Source organism: Gigantopelta aegis, chromosome 8, assembly GCF_016097555.1.
Source record: "Gigantopelta aegis isolate Gae_Host chromosome 8, Gae_host_genome, whole genome shotgun sequence".
In the NCBI taxonomy this organism is placed as follows: Eukaryota; Metazoa; Mollusca; class Gastropoda; order Neomphalida; family Peltospiridae; genus Gigantopelta; species Gigantopelta aegis.
In genome coordinates, this window is record NC_054706.1 from 17893536 (window position 1) to 17914285 (window position 20750).

The 20750-nt window shown below is 37.1% G+C and overlaps 1 protein-coding gene across 2 annotated transcripts; it reads left to right on the forward strand.

The window, feature by feature from the left end:
- The first annotated feature begins 1524 nt into the window (after positions 1 to 1524).
- On the forward strand, positions 1525 to 15830 carry LOC121379192 (leucine-rich melanocyte differentiation-associated protein-like). Of its 2 annotated transcripts, none has more exons than XM_041507691.1 (7): positions 1525 to 1593; positions 6141 to 6241; positions 7670 to 7796; positions 11749 to 11888; positions 13270 to 13399; positions 14416 to 14500; positions 15446 to 15830. In XM_041507691.1, exons 2-7 carry the CDS (start codon positions 6156 to 6158, stop codon positions 15523 to 15525), a joined length of 648 nt encoding a protein of 215 aa, XP_041363625.1. In that variant the 5' UTR covers positions 1525 to 1593; positions 6141 to 6155; the 3' UTR covers positions 15526 to 15830. The 2 variants fall into 2 exon arrangements, with proteins under 2 accessions (XP_041363625.1, XP_041363624.1); XM_041507690.1 differs by lacking the exon at positions 1525 to 1593 and adding an exon at positions 2332 to 2944.
- Positions 15831 to 20750: the final 4920 nt, after the last annotated feature.

Here is a 20750-nt window from a genome sequence, read left to right on the forward strand (position 1 = left end):
CCATGGGCTGTACTTTTTCATTAACAGCAAGGGATCTCTTACAATATGCGACATACCACAGACAGGATAGTATATACCACAGCCTTTGTTACACAAGTTTTGAAGTGCTGGCTGGAACAAGAAATATTTTTGAAGTGGAGTTGGAGGATTGGCATGCATGTCATATAATTACTAATACTGGCAATAATTTAGTCCAAGGGTGAAACATGTACTACACATTATGCTAGTAAGAACCATTCATGAATAACTATGGTGCAGAAGTTGAGCAACAGAGCTTTAGCCATTCCCCAAAGATTGATGTAATAAACAAAACTATTATGTAAAGGCATTAAACTTGCATCTCTGTACACTAGTGAGTGGAATGTGCAGGAAATTGTACAGGAGGGGTGAGCATCAGATTTTATTTTGTCATTGATAAAGAAGAGGGATGGGATGTAGTTCTCTCCTTTATCTTTCGACGGACCGTTCAAAAATGCGCCTAGTTTCCTTCATTAATATTGCACATTTTTTTTCTTTCGCATTAATCCCACGGGATACTCAAAATTCCATAGCACCAAACCCACCCTCTGCCTGTTACCGACCCCGGTCAGGCTGTTGGTGCTCTCTTGCACATGCCAGCGCAGGCGGTCCCCTCTCCCACCCACCCAACGCTTTCCTGTCCTGGACAGAGGAGCCGGCACCTGTGCCCATGACAAGCGTGCGCTAAAACAGCTTGCTCTGAATGTGGACGTAAACCTGTATTTTAAAGATAAAGATATGTAAGAAAAATAATTCTACACTCGTGTTTCCAGCTCTCGTGTTTGATATCATTTATCTTGCATTTCGTTTAAAATTGTATTCTTCTTCTTCTGCGTTCCCAAGGCCATGCTCAGACTTCCAGTCCTGTTCTCACCAGGAAGTCCGCTGTCCGTCGAAGGGACGACGTCGGTCCCCAATGTTTGTCTTTTAGGTCCACCGGATACGGCCAGGTTTCTTGTCTCAGGGTGCTATATGATGGACAGGACTGAAGAATGTGTTCAGGCGTTGGGGCATCTGTACCAAAAGAAAATTCATCAGTGTGGGCAAGTCTGAGTCTATTGAGGTGGAAGAGCAGACGACAGTGGCCAGTCCTCATTCTAAAGATGTTTACTTACTGTGTTCTGTCCAGTGACTCAAGGTTATAAAATTGTATTCACCTCACGTTTGTTCCTGTTGGCATAGACAGGAGTTTATATTGGTGGAGGACCACAACGTCATAGAGGGTCAACCACATTCAGGGCTCTGGCTGTCGGTAGCATTTTTAAAAGTAATATTTCAAATTCTCCTCTTAACTTTCTGTCCCGAGTCAAGTCCCTGGCTATCCAGACACAGGACCCGGGATGGACATGCCTGAAACCGTAGTGGTATATGGGCATATTACAAAAGTCCAAACTCAAGCTGTTCTATCTTCTGATGTGAACAAACGGTTACAAAATCTATCAGATACCTCAAACATAATAATACGAAATATTCAATTAGCGTAATAGCGATCTCGCGACCGGTATAGAAAAAAGAGTGTTATCCAGAATAGTCCTACAGTGACGTTGTTTTTGAGACTGTTAATAAGGAAGGAAGGTAATGTTTTATATAAAGACGCACTCAACACATTTTATTTACGGTTATATGGCGTCGGACACACAGATATTGAGACAGGAAACTCGATGCCGCCACTTCACGGGTTACGGTACTCTTTTCGATTAGCAGCAAAGCAGTTTTTATATGCACCATTCCACAGACAGGATATTACATACCACGGCCTTTGTTACACCTTAAGTGGAGCCCTGGCTGGAATGAAAAATAAACCACCGACGGGGATCGGTCGTGCATCAAGAGAGTGTTGTACCACTGAGCTACGACCGGGCCCCTTATTAATAGGGCGACAGACAAACATAAATAATGTGGTTTGAAAAACAAATCAAAGGCGTGCTTGGAGAGAGCATAGGGCCTAGTTCCCCTTCCCCCTCCCCAGGCAACGCCAATGTTGGCTCCTTAGGTACGGTTTGAAGCGACTCGGAATCAAAAACGTTTTGTACTGATCATTCCATGAACTGTCTACAGTGGTCACGGTTTAAAGGTTTTGTAATAATGCTGTTAATCAATATTATATAAATAATATAACAAAAAGAATGCCTCTTTTAAGAGTGGATATTTGAAAACATAAGCCACACCTGGATAGGCCAGTAGTATAATACATGACACACCTGGATAGGTCGGTAGTATATCATGAATTAACAAAAAGGAAATGTCGATATTTAATTAAAATAACTTTATTGAAATCCAACAGTTAAAGCTCCTATATCTGGTTTCCATGTTATAATATCGAATACTAATGCAAAATAGCGGATCCTACACTGCAGTTTTATTACACTCGCCCATCTTCGCTGTCAACGGATATCGTCAAAAACCTACTATTCAATTCGCAAGACGTAAAAGTGCAGTTATGCCTGCATTTTGATTTAGTAATCGATGTTATAACATGGTAACTTTATATAGCAGCTTTAACTGTTGTATTTCAATAAACGGAGTACAGTGTTTCGAATCAATGAACCTTCGGACTATTGAACCTTCGAACCATTGAACCTGTGGATTACAGAGCGGTCCCCACACAAACCTCCCCTGCAAGTCGTGAGCATAAAAGACTGCCCAATCGAGCGTAAGCCGATACTGAGACACGGACCCAACATTGCTTAACAATACAACTTTTATTCTGAAATGAAGTATTTTGACTATTAATGTACTGGTGTTTGGATGCTCCAACTTATTTGAAGAATTTACCAATCCGTCTACACATGATGTTCACGTGACAAGTAAAATGGCGAATGTCAGCGACGAAACTCCGTGTTCTGACAAAAATGATAAGGAAACAAAAGAAGAGGAAAGTGAACACGATGACAGTAAAACACAGGCTAACTTTAAAGATGGACAGGTATGAATATCAGTAAACACTAAACAGTAGCATTGCGTCTTCGTGGGCTACAAGCGATTAGTATGGTAACTGCCAGTCTGGGCTTTCAGATAAAATTGAAATCAGAAATGTAAACAACATTTTGCCAATAGCCTAAGGGGCCGTCAGACTTTAATTGTTAGAATTGTCATGAGCACACAAACAATACTAGTACATTTTTATATTAAAAAAAAGTAGTACAGTGCTGTTCGGTGTATCGGCGCACCTAAGCTTTCAAGGACCATCCATTTTCTATGTGAACATTTTGAAATATTTAATAAAATGCGTCTCACGCCAATGAAGAAGTGCATAATCTAAAATACACTACAAACTGTTTTATGGCTGTAGTAAATAAACATTTTAAAATGGTGCATAAATATAGGCACCCCCTTGTATCCAAAACGATTTGCATGTCCAGTGATTCGGCGCAGTAGATGTAGATCGTTTACCCCGCTATTTATAAACCGCCCATGACCTCACTTTTAGCCCATAAACGCTACACTATTGTCCCAGAATTATTTTAGTACTTTTTTGTTTTGTCTTGTTAAAAATATTACTATGAAAATGAACGATCACATATGATCCATCTCATGATCAGTTTCGGAATCGTTTTCTTGAGTGGCACAGTACTGCAGATGTATACATGTTCATTGTCATGCATGGCTAAGATGCCTACATGGATTTCATTTTTCTCGGGTAGATTGTGCACATACGTGGATCTTATTTTGCTTTTATTTTTTATAACAATGTGACAATTGTGAACTGGAATGACTGTCAATTAAAGGGACACACCCTAGTTACGTTTATTTGTTAACCATTACGGTGTTGTTTTTCGCTATTAAACCCCATTTTTCACAAATAAAATTGCACTTTACTTACATTTTATTATTTAGAATACACACTTCCATTCACCTGAAGTGCTTTTTGGTAATCCTGATGTTTGTAAAACCACGAAATGCATTTTTTGCATTTTTTCACAAAACGTGTTGTCGAGAAAAAACCGTTAAGCAAGCGAGGTCCAATCTATTTTCAATGTCACAGACGTTGGTATATCACGCGACCGTTATCATTTTGGTTCGGTTTGTTTTCTCGTGCACGGTTCGCGCAATCAACATCCGATTTGTTGTTGTTCATTTGTGAGATTTTTCTTCACAGTTCGTGAACATTTTCAGTAACAATAAAGTTCAGACAAGTAAGTGTCTCAATACAAAACGTTACAAACCCTTAAAACCAATAATTTTGCTACGTCTTACGATATCTGGAGAGGGGATACAACCAGGACAGAACAGTTGGAACATGTCCAGGAGAGGTGAAACGAACGCACCCCAAGTCTGTGAAATTTGTCGTGACGTAGGCATTGTTGTGCTTCTACCGGTGACATCAGAATACTAACTTTCAAAATTATTTCAAGCAATTGGGACATGGGGATTCCCATGGTATTTATCGATATAAAACCTGCTTTTTCACTCCATTTGATAAAAACGTGATCCAAGTGTGTTACAGGTTTGTAGATTAACCAAATTATAATTTATTTTCGCTGGATGGAACTAGGGTGTGCGGCTTTGAGGTTTAAAATTTTCGTTTTGTTTGCATTTGCCTGTGTTTTCTTTTTCGGTTTAAATAAAAAAATAACCGAACAAAACGAATTACATTTATACTGTTTACTATAATTTTTAAAATGTGGGAAAGGTGTTTTTAGACTGGTTTTAACATTCTTAATATCAATAAGGATGACCTACTTCGCGTTTATAAACACGAAAACAGGTGAATGATTTATTTTGAAATTATTATATAATTATTGATAATTCTAAAAAAAAAATTAATTGCACCCTTAACAATAAATATGTTGATACTTGATTAACCATTGAAAAAGGAATTGAACTTTAATTCGTTAAAAACTCGACAACATGACAACTTCCTAAGCATACTCAAGCATAATACCAAGTGCGCTGATACACCGGACACGGTTGTAGTAGTATACATTCAAAAGTTGATTTGTAAGAATAATTTTAAAAAAATAAAAAATTATTACCATTTCATTATTTGTTTTTAATTAACATTTTAAGTTTGAAAGACTTCCATAAACCCCTCCACCTCTGTCAAGTTTTATGTTGTTTTGTCTAATATGGACTGATTAATCAATGTGTCCTTGTAATATAATAATGGTTAACATTTTAATTGCACTTTAACAGGTACTAATCTATCTAAATATAGTTAAAAGATTTCTCCTTGTACCTATTGGGTTTGTTCCAGTATTAGAAATAGAATTTGAATCCAGTACCTTCAAGGAAAGAAGACAGGAATGTGTTATTAACTACACACATAGCACGTATTAACTACACACGCAACACATATTAACTACACACGCAACACCTGTTAACTACACACGCAACACCTATTAACTACACACGCAACACGTATTAACTATACAAGCAACACATATTAACTACAGTTAAATATATATGGCTAAGGACTACATGGATAATGAAAGAGCAAATCCACTACCACCACACAATGGCAGGGTTTCTGCCTGAGGGTAAAATGGGTAGTGCAGATTTTTAAAAGAGTTAACCTTGTAACAAAATGAATTTATTCTTTATCATTACTGTATGATTTTCTTAACCCTAACCCTAAACTTAACCCAATTTCTTTCTGATGGAGGCCCCCATACCCTCTGTTGACTGTGCATGGTTGCATTCAAGTCCATAGCGCCATATCATAAAATGTCTTTCTGGCAGAAACATTGAATGGGCTACTCTTTCTGATTAGCAACAAGGAATCTTTTATATGCAGCATCCCACAGACAGAATAGTACATACCATGGCCTTTGTTACACCAGTGTAAATAGCCCAATGGGCCCACCAATGGTGATTGATTGAAGATCATCAGCACATCAGACTACATCCTATCCCCATCCGCTACATTGTACAAGTCTTAAAGCTTCTACAGTCAAGACCGGTTTAACCGTTTTACATTATTAAAATGTAGCCAAATCATCATTTAGAGGTTTTCTCATTTGTAGACTTCTTACAGAATTAATGAAATAGTGTTAAGAAGACTACAAATGAGCATGTATAAAGTGCTTACAGAATGAAATGATTTATATATATTTTATTAATTGCAAGCAGTATGTGCGGCATAATGCCATATGACTTGGGAATAACCTCTTACTTTACAGTTAAGTTTCCAAGGAATGGATAGTGAAGAAATTCCAAAATCTCTGATTGACGAGTATTGCAAAGTTACCCACAGACTTGATCTAAGTTACAACAACTTACGGTGAGTATTCATTTTTATTATCGTCCTCTTCTGTTGTTGGATTGTGTACAAGTCAGATTTAAAAAAAATTAGTAACAAAAATACCATAAATTAGATAGTTTCTTTAATGTTAAAGGGACTAGTTAACTGTTTACAATTTCTTAATCATTTAGAAAATAACAATTAAATTCTACCACAGTTAGATATCTAGATTTTATGTTCAGGTGTGATTGTAAAAGTTATGCAGACTTCTAGTGCTACAATGTTTATTATGACAGAGAAAAATTAATATCTTAATTTAAATACAAAAATTAATGAATGCATGCTAATATGTATCAGTAGCCTAGCATGAAAAATTCATCAACCTTTGTTGTCAAACAAAGTTACAAATGACTAAAAGATTGATGGAAAAAATATATTGAAAAAACAGTCTAAATATCTTTAGAGCCATGGCCATGAAATATTTTTTTTATATCCCACTGCCCTTTCTCTCGTTTTTTTGACTTCCATCTCATTTCTTTACTTGGAACCTGGAAAATTGTTTAACGTGCACATTCAGAGCAAGCTGTTGTAGCGCACGCCTGGCCTGGGCACACGTACCGGCCTCAGCCAGTTTCTCTGTCCAGGACAGGAATTTCTTTATGATCTGGCAGCTCCTCTTATCTCTCAACTTCTTTCACTGTCCACCTCCACATCCCAGTCCTTGTCTCTCCAACCATGATAGGTGCTTGTCTCTTGTGGCTATCCATGCCACACACCTGCAATTTTACTGAGGGCTTTAGCTGTGGACTTAGTCTAACCACTTCGGAGAGTGTTCAGTAATTACTTCTGGCATTGGTAAGAGGCATTTGTTACTACCTACTATACTCCCCCCCTACTGGTGGCTGTTAGTGTCATGGGTCAGGTCAGCCTTATTAGCAGCAGAGGATGAGGATACCAGGTGGGTGCACATATATGTACCAACATAAAATAACTAAAACCCAGGGGTGTAATTTAATTTAGGGTGTGGGGGGAGGGGGAGAAGGCAAGTGTTGCCTTTGGGTTAATAAAAAAAATTAGAACACCAAGACAAGTTAGAAGGTTTCCAAGGCAAAACTGGCTGCAAGCCTGTTTAGTTACCAAAATTGAGAATAAAAAAACGAACATAAATTTTTAACATTTTTCGCAATGAAGGATGTATGCATACATATATAACATATGGGATGGTCATGGTGACATACCAGATAGGACATCACAGAAATTTTTTTGACATTAGTATCATGTCCAATTTTACGGGCATAATGACAAATAAAGCGAAGCAACAATGGTACCTGACATCCATGTTGTGATAAAAAATATTCAAATTAAACCCCTGAAAATCAAATGATTTACACAATTTATCACACATGAAACATTTTTACAAAATTTTTAAAAACAAATTTCTCATTATACGTAATGTATTATTTGCAGTCATTTGGAAGGACTTGAACATTTTAGTGATTTGGAGGAACTGGTTCTTGACAACAATCAGCTGGACGATAACATTGTGCTTCCGCATCTTAACAGTTTGCACACAATAACATTAAACAAAAATAAGGTGGGTAATTATAATTATTTATTGTGGTTGTAAATACAGATGTCACAATGAATAGCTGGTGTACAAGTGATGCACAACATAGTTTTCTGGAAAATACCAACTGGAGTGGCTAGTTATATCAATGTTCTCGCTGGGTGAAAATTAAAGGAGGGGCGGCCGCGCAGCACCACACCCTTTAAAAAGAAAAGAAAAGGGGGGTGGGGGGTGGAAAGCTTGGTGGTTACCATGTTGTTGTGCGTTGATAGACTTTGTGGAAAGACATACTCCTTATTTTGATTACAAAAAGTTTATACGAAATGCAAGCAGACTCGTCTTTTAACTGAACCAAAGATGTTATTGGTCCGATATTCACTGGCAGTTCCGGTTTTGCTGAACCGATCAAAGTTTTAATATTATTATTTTAATAAAGATTTCAAGATATACGAAAAACATAAAAGACATTTGTCGAATTTTTTGTTTTGTTATTCCCATCTTGATCGAATGAATCGTTTGCTGTGATAAACTATTATATTATTGTAGTGGCGGTGTATATATTATTTGGCACCCAAGATGAATGATTTTAATTAAAAAGTAAAAATCGTCAGTTACAATCAATTATATCTGTAACTGAGGACAAAATATCAGACAATTAGTGGAAACAAAAGATAGAGTGACCATCCTGACCACGTGACAAATTTGGCGCCAAATAAGTGGGGTTATCCAGTCGGAGATAGCCGAATCCATAAAAAATTAAAATGTTTTCATTGCTCAAATAAAATATAATTTTTATTGTTTGTATTAAACATACAAATGGATACATGTATAGGACAAAATAGAGGCTGTTAACCTTCTGACTACTGCAGGCGAGATATCTCGCCCGACGTCACGTCAGTCGATATACTGTACACTGTATACAGTGCATTCCCCAATTCATATTTCCCGCCGTTTTGCACACGACACTCACCGGAAACGGAAATATAATTAAAGAAAAAAGATTTTTTTTCAAAATGGTGGTTTTTGTTTTGATTTTTTCAATTGAAAATACCTTGAAATTTTGAGTTCAAAAAGTGGTTTTCGGCAAGTATTTTCGCTTGACAACAATGGCGGCACGTCGCGGTAATTTTCAGGGATCGATAGCTGATTGTAACAGCTAATTTGATAATAAATTTGATCGTTTTACCAACAACGAAAATTACCAAATATTGCAATATGAATCGTAGTTCGGGTTTAAAAAAAAATTCTGGTCAGAAAACCACTGTTATCGGGAATAATGGACATAAATACTGGACAGCTGGCCACAAATGCCCGTAAGTAAACGCAACTTTTTCGATTTTTTGCCTAATTTTAATCACCATTAGCCGATCTAAAATAATAAAAAATACAAAAAAAGACACGAAAATAATACTTACCAATTCATATATGAACTTTATTTCATGTATTTATCAAACATTTAAGTGAATATATGTGAGTAAAAATTATAAACTTGTACCCACTCAACGTGGTTTTTGTTAAAAATTAATCCAGTAGTCTAAAGGTTAAAAATACTATTAAATTATGTTACGGAAAACCGTCGTAAATGTTTAGTCAGTTACTTTTTCGTACACAACGCGGCTTGTTTCCTTTGATGTCCAGTGGGCAGACTGATCGTTGTGTTTTTTTATGTGTGGAAAAAAGAGTGCATTTGGAAATAGCGGAGATAGGTGCTGGAAAATATAGTAGGGTGCAGAAAAATAAAGGAGCGCGGAGAACGTAAAAGGAGGGAGGCAAAATGCAATAGCAGGGCGGGCCACCCCGCTTAAATGAAGCAGCGAGAACACTGTTATATATTAATTCACCTTTCGTCAGGGACAGTGCATAATTGTCAGAGGGGAGTCGGTGCCCTCTGGCCTCCCTCATTTTCTAACATCTAGCCTACATATACATGAATTTTTACATTACAAGGTTGTTTTTTAGAACTTTTATGCAAACATGTGAATACCTCAGTCAGTGGCCGGTATATTTGGACATGACATAATGTTTTTAACATGCTCCTATACCACTAAGGTTTCGAGCATGTCCACCCTGGGTTCGACCTCTGGAGGCCAGGGACCCAATCCGGGGCAGAATTACTTAGGACAGTTTTGAATTTAAGCCAATGGGGAATGGGACTTTATATTTTTATTTTAAATGCGCCATTTCTAAAAGAATTAATAAATATAATTTAAATATTTATAAAATTTTGATCGCCATTTTTGATCGGGCGTTTCTAATTATAAAATATTATCATACAGAGTCTTCTATTAGCCCTACGATTTTTAGGGAGGTTAGTTTCCAGGAGGTTGGGCCTAGGCCACAGGAAGTTTGTTTAGTGTGGGGACAGAGTGTTATAAGGGGCACCAATTATATCGGGAACTTCAGTGTGTGTGTGTGTGTGGGGGGGGGGGGGGGGGGGGTGGCGGCAGTCCCCCGGACAAAACTAGTATATTTTGGGGATTATTTTTACACTGGTCTAATTGGCAGGATTTAGCTCAATGGTATAGTGCTCCCCTAAGGTGAGATAGGTCATGGGGTCAATCTCTCAGTGCTCAGTGTCAGTGGCTCATACATCAAAAGCATTTCATAAGCAATGGACACCCTGTAAAACACTCTTTGAAAGAATGTTTTAATTAAAAATAATGCTTTGAAAGTTCACTTGGAAATAGAGTACTAATTAAAATGTCATTCTCTAATACTCTCTCAATATCCCCACAACTTCTTTATACTTATCTACTGCTGTTGCACCCTCCCTCCCTCCCTCTCTCCCTCTCTCTCTCTCTCTCTCTCTCTCTCTCTCTCTCTCTCTCTCTCTCTCTCTCTCTCTCTCTCTCTCTCTCTCTCTCTCTCTCCGTCTTATAAATATCATAGAAAGCATTAACATATTTAAATAGCATATTTTGTTTAGATACTATTGTTTAAATATGTAAGGCAGTGACCATGGCTCCCCAACCTGTTCACTGCCTATGTTCTGGGGGCAATAAATCTTTAAAAAAAGAGAAAGAAAAAAAAAGCCTTGATATGTGCTGTCCTGTCTATGGGAAAATGTATATTTTAAAAGATCCCTTAGCAGGCATCGAAATAAGCATAGTGTCTGGTAACCCATTTACAGGTTACCACAAAATATAGCCTGGCAACCTATAGGTTACCACAACTATATGAAAGTTAGAATTGGATTTCTGTTATCGGCACGACTAACGAAATCCGGAAGTAAACTTATCTAGTGGGCGCTGCTTAAATGCAGATTGCAAAAATTGTTAGTCGGTGCAATTTCGTATGAGAAAACGAAACACAGAAGTAAATTCATCTAGTAGTCGCTGCTTAAATGTAAAATGACTATAATTGCTTGCAATTGCACATCGATGCAATTCCTTACAAGAAAATGAAACGCGGAAGTCCCAAATGCATTGCCTGGTTTACATTCGGAAACAAAACTACTGTTTGTTGAAACTTTTGTCAAGAACGAAACACCGTTCTCGACTTTTATTACATGTGGTAACCTGAACGACCGTTCTCAACTTATTTCGATGCCTGCCTTAATAATAACCATGTTAGAAACCAAATAACTACAGTTTAAAAATAACATGTAAAATAAAATATTTGTTTTATTTATGGACAGGTTTGAGGGTTCACCATGATCAATGCCAAATTAGCCTATTTCTAATAAAAAAAATTCCAAGTAGCTACAACATTTAGGGCTGAATTTACGACGCCTGTTTTTCTCAAATGCATGTATTTAAGCCTTGTAAATGTCTGTAGTTACACACATGTAAGACTACAGCAAGCTTTGTGTATTTGGATAATAAAATTTGTCTTAAATTAAAAAAAATTGATAACATTCAAGAAAATACTTTATAATAAATATATTTGATAATTTCCAAAGGAAAATATTTTCTGTGGGAGCACTGATGTTTGTTTCACTCTTTGTAAAATATGTGTTCTCTGTTCATCTTTTTTTTAGATCACTGATTTGAATATTCTGTTAGAAAAGCTGAAATCTAGTCTTCCGAACTTGACCTATCTGAGTCTCCTTGGTAACACAGCCTGTCCAAACCAGCTTTCCTGTTCTGATAAAGATGATGATGACTACCAGCGATACAGGTGAATATGGGTTGGAAATGTTACAGAATAGGGCAGGACTGTTACAGAATAGGGCGGGGATTGTTACAGAATAGGGCGGGACTGTTACGGAACTGTACAGAATAGGGCGGGACTGTTACAGAATAGGGCTGGACTGTTACAGAATAAGAAGGAACTGTTACAGAATAGGGCAGAACTGTTACGGAATAGGGCGGGACTGTTACGGAATAAGGCGGGACTGTTATGGAATAGGGCGGGACTGTTACAGAATAGGGCAGGACTGTTACGGAATAGGGAGGGACTGTTACAGAATAGGGCAGGACGTAACCCAGTGGTAAAGCACTCACTTGATGCACAGTCAGTCTAGGATTGATCTCTGTCAGTGGGCACATTTGGCTATTTCTTGTTCCAGGCAGTGCTCCATGACTGGTGTAGCAAAAGCCATGGTACGTACTATCCTGTCTGGGATAGTGCATATTGATGTTAATGGAAAAATGCTTGAAAATAGTAGCCCATGGAGTGGCAGCACCAGGATTCCTCTCTGATTATCTCTGTGGTCCTTAAACATATGTGCAACACCATATAATCATAGTTACAATGTACTTCCTTCCTTACACTTCACTTACAAAGTTTGTACTTCCTTCCTTACACTTCACTTACAAACTTTGTACTTCCTTCCTTACACTTCACTTACAAACTTTGTACTTCCTTCCTTACACTTCACTTACAAACTTTGTACTTCCTTCCTTACTTCACTTACAAACTTTGTACTTCCTTCCTTACACTTCACTTACAAACTTTGTACTTCCTTCCTTACACTTCACTTACAAACTTTGTACTTCCTTCCTTACACTTCACTTACAAACTTTGTACTTCCTTCCTTACACTTCACTTACAAACTTTGTACTTCCTTCCTTACACTTCACTTACAAACTTTGTACTTCCTTCCTTACACTTCACTTACAAACTTTGTACTTCCTTCCTTACACTTCACTTACAAACTTTGTACTTCCTTCCTTACACTTCACTTACAAACTTTGTACTTCCTTCCTTACACTTCACTTACAAACTTTGTACTTCCTTCCTTACACTTCACTTACAAACTTTGTACTTCCTTCCTTACACTTCACTTACAAACTTTGTACTTCCTTCCTTACACTTCACTTACAAACTTTGTACTTCCTTCCTTACACTTCACTTACAAACTTTGTACTTCCTTCCTTACACTTCACTTACAAACTTTGTACTTCCTTCCTTACACTTCACTTACAAACTTTGTACATGCTTCTAGCAGTTCTCACTTCCATGTTGTTACATATGTATTGAGGGATTTTTGTTTGTTATTATTTTATTTATATGACAACATAATTTAAACAGTTTTTTGTTGCATTTTTCTTTCCAGGTATCATGTGTTGTTTCATCTTCCACAACTGAAGTTTCTGGACTCTTCACCGGTGAAGAACACTGAACTTAGTGAGGCTAAGAGATCCGGCCCCTTTATGAAAGTTGTCAGATTGGAGGGCAGTCCAGTCGTAAGTCTTAGATTTATTTCAGTGTTATAAGCTGAGGTGTGGTGGACTGCAGGATCGATGGACTCTGGGTTTATTTCCCTGTCCATCCAGTACTCCACGGCTCGTATACCAAAAGTCATATACCTGTATGTGCCATTCCATATGGCAAAGTGAAAATTGAAGATTCCTTGCTGGGGTTTTTAGATGAACTAGTCTGTGTGTCAGTACTCTCTGTCTCTCTCTGTCTCTCTCTCTCTCTCTCTCTCTCTCTCTGTCTCTCTCTCTCTCTCTCTCTCTCTCTCTCTCTCGTCTCTCTCTCTCTCTCTCTGTCTCTCTCTGTCTCTCTCTCTCTCTCTCTCTCTCTCTTGTCTCTCTCTCTCTCTCTCTGTCTCTCTCTCTCTCTCTCTCTCTCTCTGTCTCTCTCTCTCTCTCTGTCTCTCTCTCTCTCTCTCTCTCTCTCTCTCTCTCTCTCTCACTCTCTCTCACTCTCTCTCTCTGTCTCTCTCTCTCTCTCTCTCTCTCTCTCTCTCTCTCTCTCTCTCTCTCTCTCTCTCTCTCTCTGTCTCTCTCTCTCTGTCTCTCTCTCTCTCTCTCTCTCTCTCTCTCTCTCTCTCTCTCTCTCTCTCTCTCTCTCTCTCTCTCTCTCTGATGAACCTAAAAGAAATAACAGACATTCTTTAAAGGAATACAATTCTATGATACAGGTTGTAGTTCAGTGCAACTAGTACTTGATTATATACCATTGGCATTGTCAGAATTTCATATTGGTTGGAATGGGAGGTGGGGATGAGGATGACTACAAGTCATGTTATGAAAAAATATATAAACGTTGGTGGGGAAAAACTGTGTCCTATCAATGGGAAAGTGCATATAAAACATCCATTGTTGATATTCGGTAGAGGTTAGCAGTGTGGCAGCTCTGTGCTTCTTCACTCATTATCTAGATCAAGTGATGATAGTTTCATTTTATTTACCTTTGACATTGTCCTCTGACTGATCTTGTTTTACAGCATGATAATTGTCTTTTTTTTCACCAGGAATCGAAGACCACAGCCAAGACTGATGAAAAAAGCCATTATTATAACCCACTGCCGCAAAAAGACAATGAAGGCCAGCATGCAGGTATCTATCATTGATTAACATATGTGATATTGATAGGGATTTCTAAGTATTGGGGAACACTGAAATTCTTAAAAAGGACCTCTAAGATTTGTCGGGTGTTTTGCAAGAGAAGAAAATTACGTTTAGATGTTAAGTAAATAATGTTGGTGTTTTAATGACAAGAAACTAGGGGGGGGGGGGGGGGGATAGACATGTCATCTCAATAAGAGGATAAGACCCCTTATTGTACTTAAACAAGCAATTTTTCCAAATGCTATAATTTCTTAATGATTAGCCACAGAAAATGAGCTATGGGTAAACATTTTGAACATTCCATATTGAGAAAAATAAATTAAGTACAGTCAAACCTGTCCTAGTGGCCACCTGCATTCAGTGGTCACCTGCCTTAAGCGGCCACTTTATATAAAAGGGATATTTAACAACAGCGATAAGGCGCAGCAAATAACCGATCTTCACACCTTCAGGAATACTAGTACCCATTCAGTCCCGACATTTGTACTGTATCATTAAGAAAGTATGACTATGGAAAGTATCTAATTGCCTCTGGGCAGGCTACACTTGACATTTGTAGATTCACTTACTATGACAATACACCACATGAAGTAGAAATTAAATAATTAAATGGAAAAAGAAAACAAACTTGTTGAGAACGGTTAATTTAATACATTCCAGTTGCAGTTTTTCCTGAAGGAGGCAACATGTCAAAAGTTTATTTAAAGTAAACTGAAGCACACATCCATTAATTAGCTAAAACAAGAAACAACAACATATGTTTTAAAGACATACAGTGTAATTATGTGGCACCCTGTAATCAGCGACCACCTTTTATCTACTCCCTTGTGTGACCACTTAAGACAGGTTTGACTGTAGTTGTTTGTTGTAATAAAAATATGAGATAATAGTGGTTATCAAATATCTGCATTTTTATTTTATTTTTTATTTCAGGAACATTTGGCAAAACAAAATACATATATTACGGACGCCATTCAGAAGGAAATCGATTTATTCGAAACAGTGACCTCTGACCTCGGCTAATGTGGCAGAGTGGAAATCACGGAGGAGATGATGTGATCCCGGTTTTTCATCGATAATAACATGTTTGCTATACAATCAAAACCAGAGATACATGTATTACGGAACTTTTAAAAATGTTGATGCTTTTCATAGTCTTTATCCCACCTTCTCCCCAGTCAAATTCAACCAGACATGGTTGCTTTAATGACAGTTTTTTCAACCAGTGTAGACTATAATGATTTTTTTAATACTGAAAAGCAATCAAACAGCTTTTACTCCCTCTATTACTTCTCAACATTGTTCAAATTGGGGGGGGGGGGGGGGGGGGGGGGGGGGGGGGAATCTAGCTTAGTAGAGTGCTTGACTGAGATGCTTGTGTCAACCGATATAAAAAATCCCATGCTGCTAAAAGTAAAATGAAGCAGGTTTCATCTAAGACGATGTCAGAGAGATGGGAAAAACGGTCCTTAAAATAGCACCCATATAAAAAATTTCATATACTTACCATTTGTGACACCCAATAGCCGATGTGTGTTTTTGTGCTGGGGTGTCGTTAAACATTCATTCATTCATTCACCCAAATAAAGTTTGTTTTATTTAATGGCACCGCTAGAGCACATTAATTAATTAATCATCAGCTGTTGGATGTCAAACATTTGGTAATTCTGACACACAGTCATCAGAGTAAACCTGCAACATTTTTCCTAATGCAGCAAGGGATCTTTTAGATACACTTTTCCACAGACAGGAAAACACATTCCACGGCCTTTGGCCAGTTGTGGTGCACTGGTTGGAACAGAAAAAAACCCAATCAGTTGAATGGATCCACTGAGGTGATTCGATCCTGCAACGGAAGCACCTCAAGCAAACACTCAACTAACTGAGCTAAATCCCGTCCCCAAGTGGCCAATAATTGATTGATCAATGTTGCTCTTGTGGTGTCATTAAACAAAACAAACTTTAAATTTATTCACCATGTGAAAACATCAATATTTACTTGTATAGACAGTCCGTTACAATAAGAGTTGTGTACACTAATAACTGTGTTCTGAATTTCATGATATGAAAAACAGCTGCATGTTTTGGACGTGTGTAAACTGGACAGAACTCAATAATTTATTGTTTTTTACTACAGATGTGCGACTGATTTTATGTTAACAGGGCATGGTATCACTAAAAGTCTTCAATTTGTGGTTTGAATACGTCTATTCGTAACTAATAAATATATTTATTTTATTTGTATTCATGTACATGACATTGTGCCATTGTAATGGCCGATGACAATAATAATAATCCCTCAGAAAGAAAATGGGTTAGGTTTAGGGTTAGAGTTTAAAAAATCATAATTGTGTCAAAAGATGAACTTAAAAAAATAAAATCTGCAAAAAATTTGAGTATGGTGCCTTACCTGCTTTACCCTCTGGTAGAAACCCTGATTGTTGTTACTTGTATGCAGACCCTAGTTTCAAGCCATACAAATGGACACTTAAGTTTGGTTAATCTACAAACCTTGGATAAAGTTACAAAATTTGTGAAACAAGTATATAGTGACTTTAAAACACTGAAACTCCCATACGAAGTACACTAGAACTTGTCTCCATAACCTTTACTTCTCGGATGCACGTGCAGGCATATTTCAAAATACTAGTTTTCATGTCGGATGGAATTTGAATCTTTGCCCTTGTATTCCTTTTAAGTCATTCACATTAGGAAGTAAAGTAATATAGTTTTGTAGGAGGCAGGAGGAGCTGCATTAATATCATGCATAACAAATTCCTTAATTAACCCATTTTGACTTTGTGAAGTTTAAATAGTTTTGGTGTCGGACATTGATAAAAATCAAAGATGCCAACTTAACAGAATCAATGCAACATTCTATCAAAAATATATGTGAGGGAACTTTGATTAACTAATGTTCTTTTTTTATAACCAAGAAATATATTTGAAATCTAGATTAGCTAATTTACCTCTCTGATAAACCCATTGTGTTCTATAGGCACTTTAGATTTGGTGTCGGAAGGAAATTATATTTTGGTGTTGGATGGAAATAAAATGTAATACATTTCATCAGTATAATTTTAATGAATACATTACCACACCTAGATATATATTTTAAAAGGTTTTCTGCATCATTGTACTTAATTAAGAAATAACAGTCATAACTCTTAATGGGGAATTCCTGACTTTATAAACATTTAAACATGCCCCCTGCTAACAAGGTTTTTACTGGATAAAACTGGATATTAATTACATTTTCCTGCTTAGAATATTAATGTGTTTACATCATGTGTTTCTGATATTCCTAATGTTTATAGTAGCTTAAACAGAATGTTTTTTTTACATGTATAAAATTACTGAAGGTAAAATCTTGTTTGAGCTGCAAACTTGAATTTTTGGGCCTGGTATTGACCACTTTTGAAATGTGCCCGTGCGATTTTTAACGTATAAAAATTTGTATTAGAAACACCAGGCCTCGTGCTTATAAACCTTAAAGTCTAGATTTTAATAAAGTCCAGACTTTAACATCATGGCAACGCCATTCAAATAGCATTATGTAAGTCTGGACTTTATTAAAGTCTAGACTTTAAGTTTTATAAGCACGGGCCCTGGATGACCAGAAACACTTCAGATGTACAGAAATGGATAATCTAAACAATAAAATCTAAGTATGGTAATGTCCAATTTCAATTAAAAATGGCTTTAATAGTGAAAAGTACACAGTAATGTAAAAAACCCACCAAGAGTCTGTCACTTTAAAGTATTAATTTTCGTGGTAAAAGTTATGAATGTTTTCACCTGTATTTAACAGCCACCTGTCTGTAATGACAACTTTTAGCTGGTCTAACGAGTGGATGTTTTATATAGGTTCGAATCCATTCCAAACACACATTCATTCATACAAGATACATTTTTTGTGAAAATTATGAAGACAGATAATGATTTAAAGTTAAATATTTCATCAGTAATTGTTTCATCATAAAGATATTTATAATTATTTTTATTAAATTACATGTAGACGTGTTCATCACTAATTTTTACAGGGTATAATTATTGGAAAACAGGACAAGAAATGTGTGCATACATGTTTAACTTTCGCATAGTTTGTGCAAACTTTTACGTTTCAGAATTTGTAAGCACACATTATTTTCCAGTTTAGAGTGTTTTTAAGATGACGTTGGCTGCAAACTTTACACATCATGATCATGCACCAAGGTGTGTATTCCCGAAAAAGAAAACAGATCACAAAATTAATGTTTTGTAGTATGCAGTAAAATGGCTTTATATATAATGTTTAGTATGTGGTTCGAAAAATTGTTCATATGGTGGTTTCTTAGTGATTATATCTTTTAACATATTTTGTTATTGGAATTATAGAAAATATAAATAAATATGTCACCACCCATTTCCAGATTTGATATATGCAACACATTTTGCTTTCTACATATTTAATTTTAAGAATATATTATAAACTTCTGTATACTCAGCCAGGGGCGGATCCAGGGATTTTAGCGGGGGGGGGGGGGGGGGGTGTCCAGTCTTGAGCCTTTGAAGGGCCCCCCCCTCGATAGGAAATTTTCATATTTGAAGATAGCTTTAGATGGATTTGAAGTATATTCCCGTTATCAAAATCCTGCTTGCTTACTATGCCAGTACATCGCCACGTCAGTCGCGCATCAAAACCTCATAATCGAAAAATCGATGCGAGCACAGCACAAGACTACTTCATCTTTCCTGCACCGCCTGTAGGATGACTGCCACTCTCCCAAGTCTGGCTTGACAGAATGAAGCTTGTTCGCGACCGCACCGTCCCAGTCATCTTGCCAAGTCGAAAAAAATATATTGGTTAATATGGAATTTAAAATCACTGCAGGGGACACCGGATTTTTGTCCAGAAACAGCTGAGGATCTAAATGGTGACCTCTTTTCTGGCAGATATGTATATAGACGGTTTTTGACTTTGTAAATCGAAATCCATTGTCAGTTGCCCATTGTTGAAGTTTATTCAAACAAAGCAGCAACTGATGTTCAATTATACTTACTTGACGACCTGTAGCAAATCTGAAAATCATCGACATATAAAGAGCTATCAACACCTGGTTTTAAACACTGGGTGATGCTGTTAATTTTCACAGAAAATAAGAATTACAGACAGGATACTACCTTGAGGCACACCCATCTCTTGGGAGTTAGAATTAGATCAAGTAGATCTATTTTTTAAAGAAATGTGAGATAAAATCAGGCATATGGCCTCTTAGGCCCATGTCATGGAGGTCTTTCAAAATCCCATACTTCCACGTGGTATCATAAGCTTTCTCGAGGTAAAAAAAACAAAACAAAGATCGATACCATATGCTGGTTATGGATGAAAGCATCCCAACAAAACGTTTCAAATTTAACACGATGATCGACCGTGCTACGTCTAGACCTGAACCCACATTGCCAGTTAGTAAGCAATTTGTGGGACTCAAGATGCCAGACAAGTCTACGGTTGATAATTATTTCCATGGTTTTACAAATGCAACTTGTCAAAGCAATAGGGCGATAACTGGTAGGATTTGCTGGAGCCTTACCAGGCTTAGGAATAGGAATGACAATGGGTTTTCTCCAACCAGAAGGAAAATTACCAGAAATCCAGATTTTGTTAAATATATTTAATAGAACCATTAAGGATGATTCAGGTAAGTCTTTTTAAGAGTTGATAATGTATTTCATCTGGTCCTACTGAAGTATCATCGGCTCTACGTAGAGCGTCCTGCAACTCCTCCAAAGAGAAGTGCCTGTTGTATACTTCAGCATTCTCAGTTAACATATTGGTTTTCAGCTTTATTTCTGATAGATTTAAAAGCATCTGTACTTAAGAAGAGGAGTTATAAGACAAATTGTCTGCCAACAAGACGTCACATTCATGTCATTAACAGACAAATGGCAAAATGTATTATTGGATTCTTTTCCCTTGATTTTACAGATCTTATTCCAGACAGATTTCATGGATGTTTGAGAACTCAACTTGGAGATATAATTTCTTCAAGATGATTTCTTACTCTGTCTGATAGCTTTACGAGCTTTTGTCCGAGCTATTGGAAAGTATGTCCAGACCCTTGTGGCAGTGACCACTTACCAATTATTTGGGAGGATGATGGACCTCCATCACTTGAAAGAGGTCAGATATGGAAGTTAACGGAGGCAAATTGAGATGAATTTTGGCATCTATGCAGCACTAGACTGCCATGACTGG

Coding starts and splice junctions, on each gene's coding strand:
- LOC121379192 (XM_041507690.1), top strand. CDS start 2,831: ATGGCGAATGTCAGCGACGAAACTCCGTGTTCTGACAAAAATGATAAG. Junction 11,889..13,269: donor GATGACTACCAGCGATACAG/GTGAATATGGGT, acceptor TTTTCTTTCCAG/GTATCATGTGTTGTTTCATC. Junction 13,400..14,415: donor GATTGGAGGGCAGTCCAGTC/GTAAGTCTTAGA, acceptor TTTTTTCACCAG/GAATCGAAGACCACAGCCAA.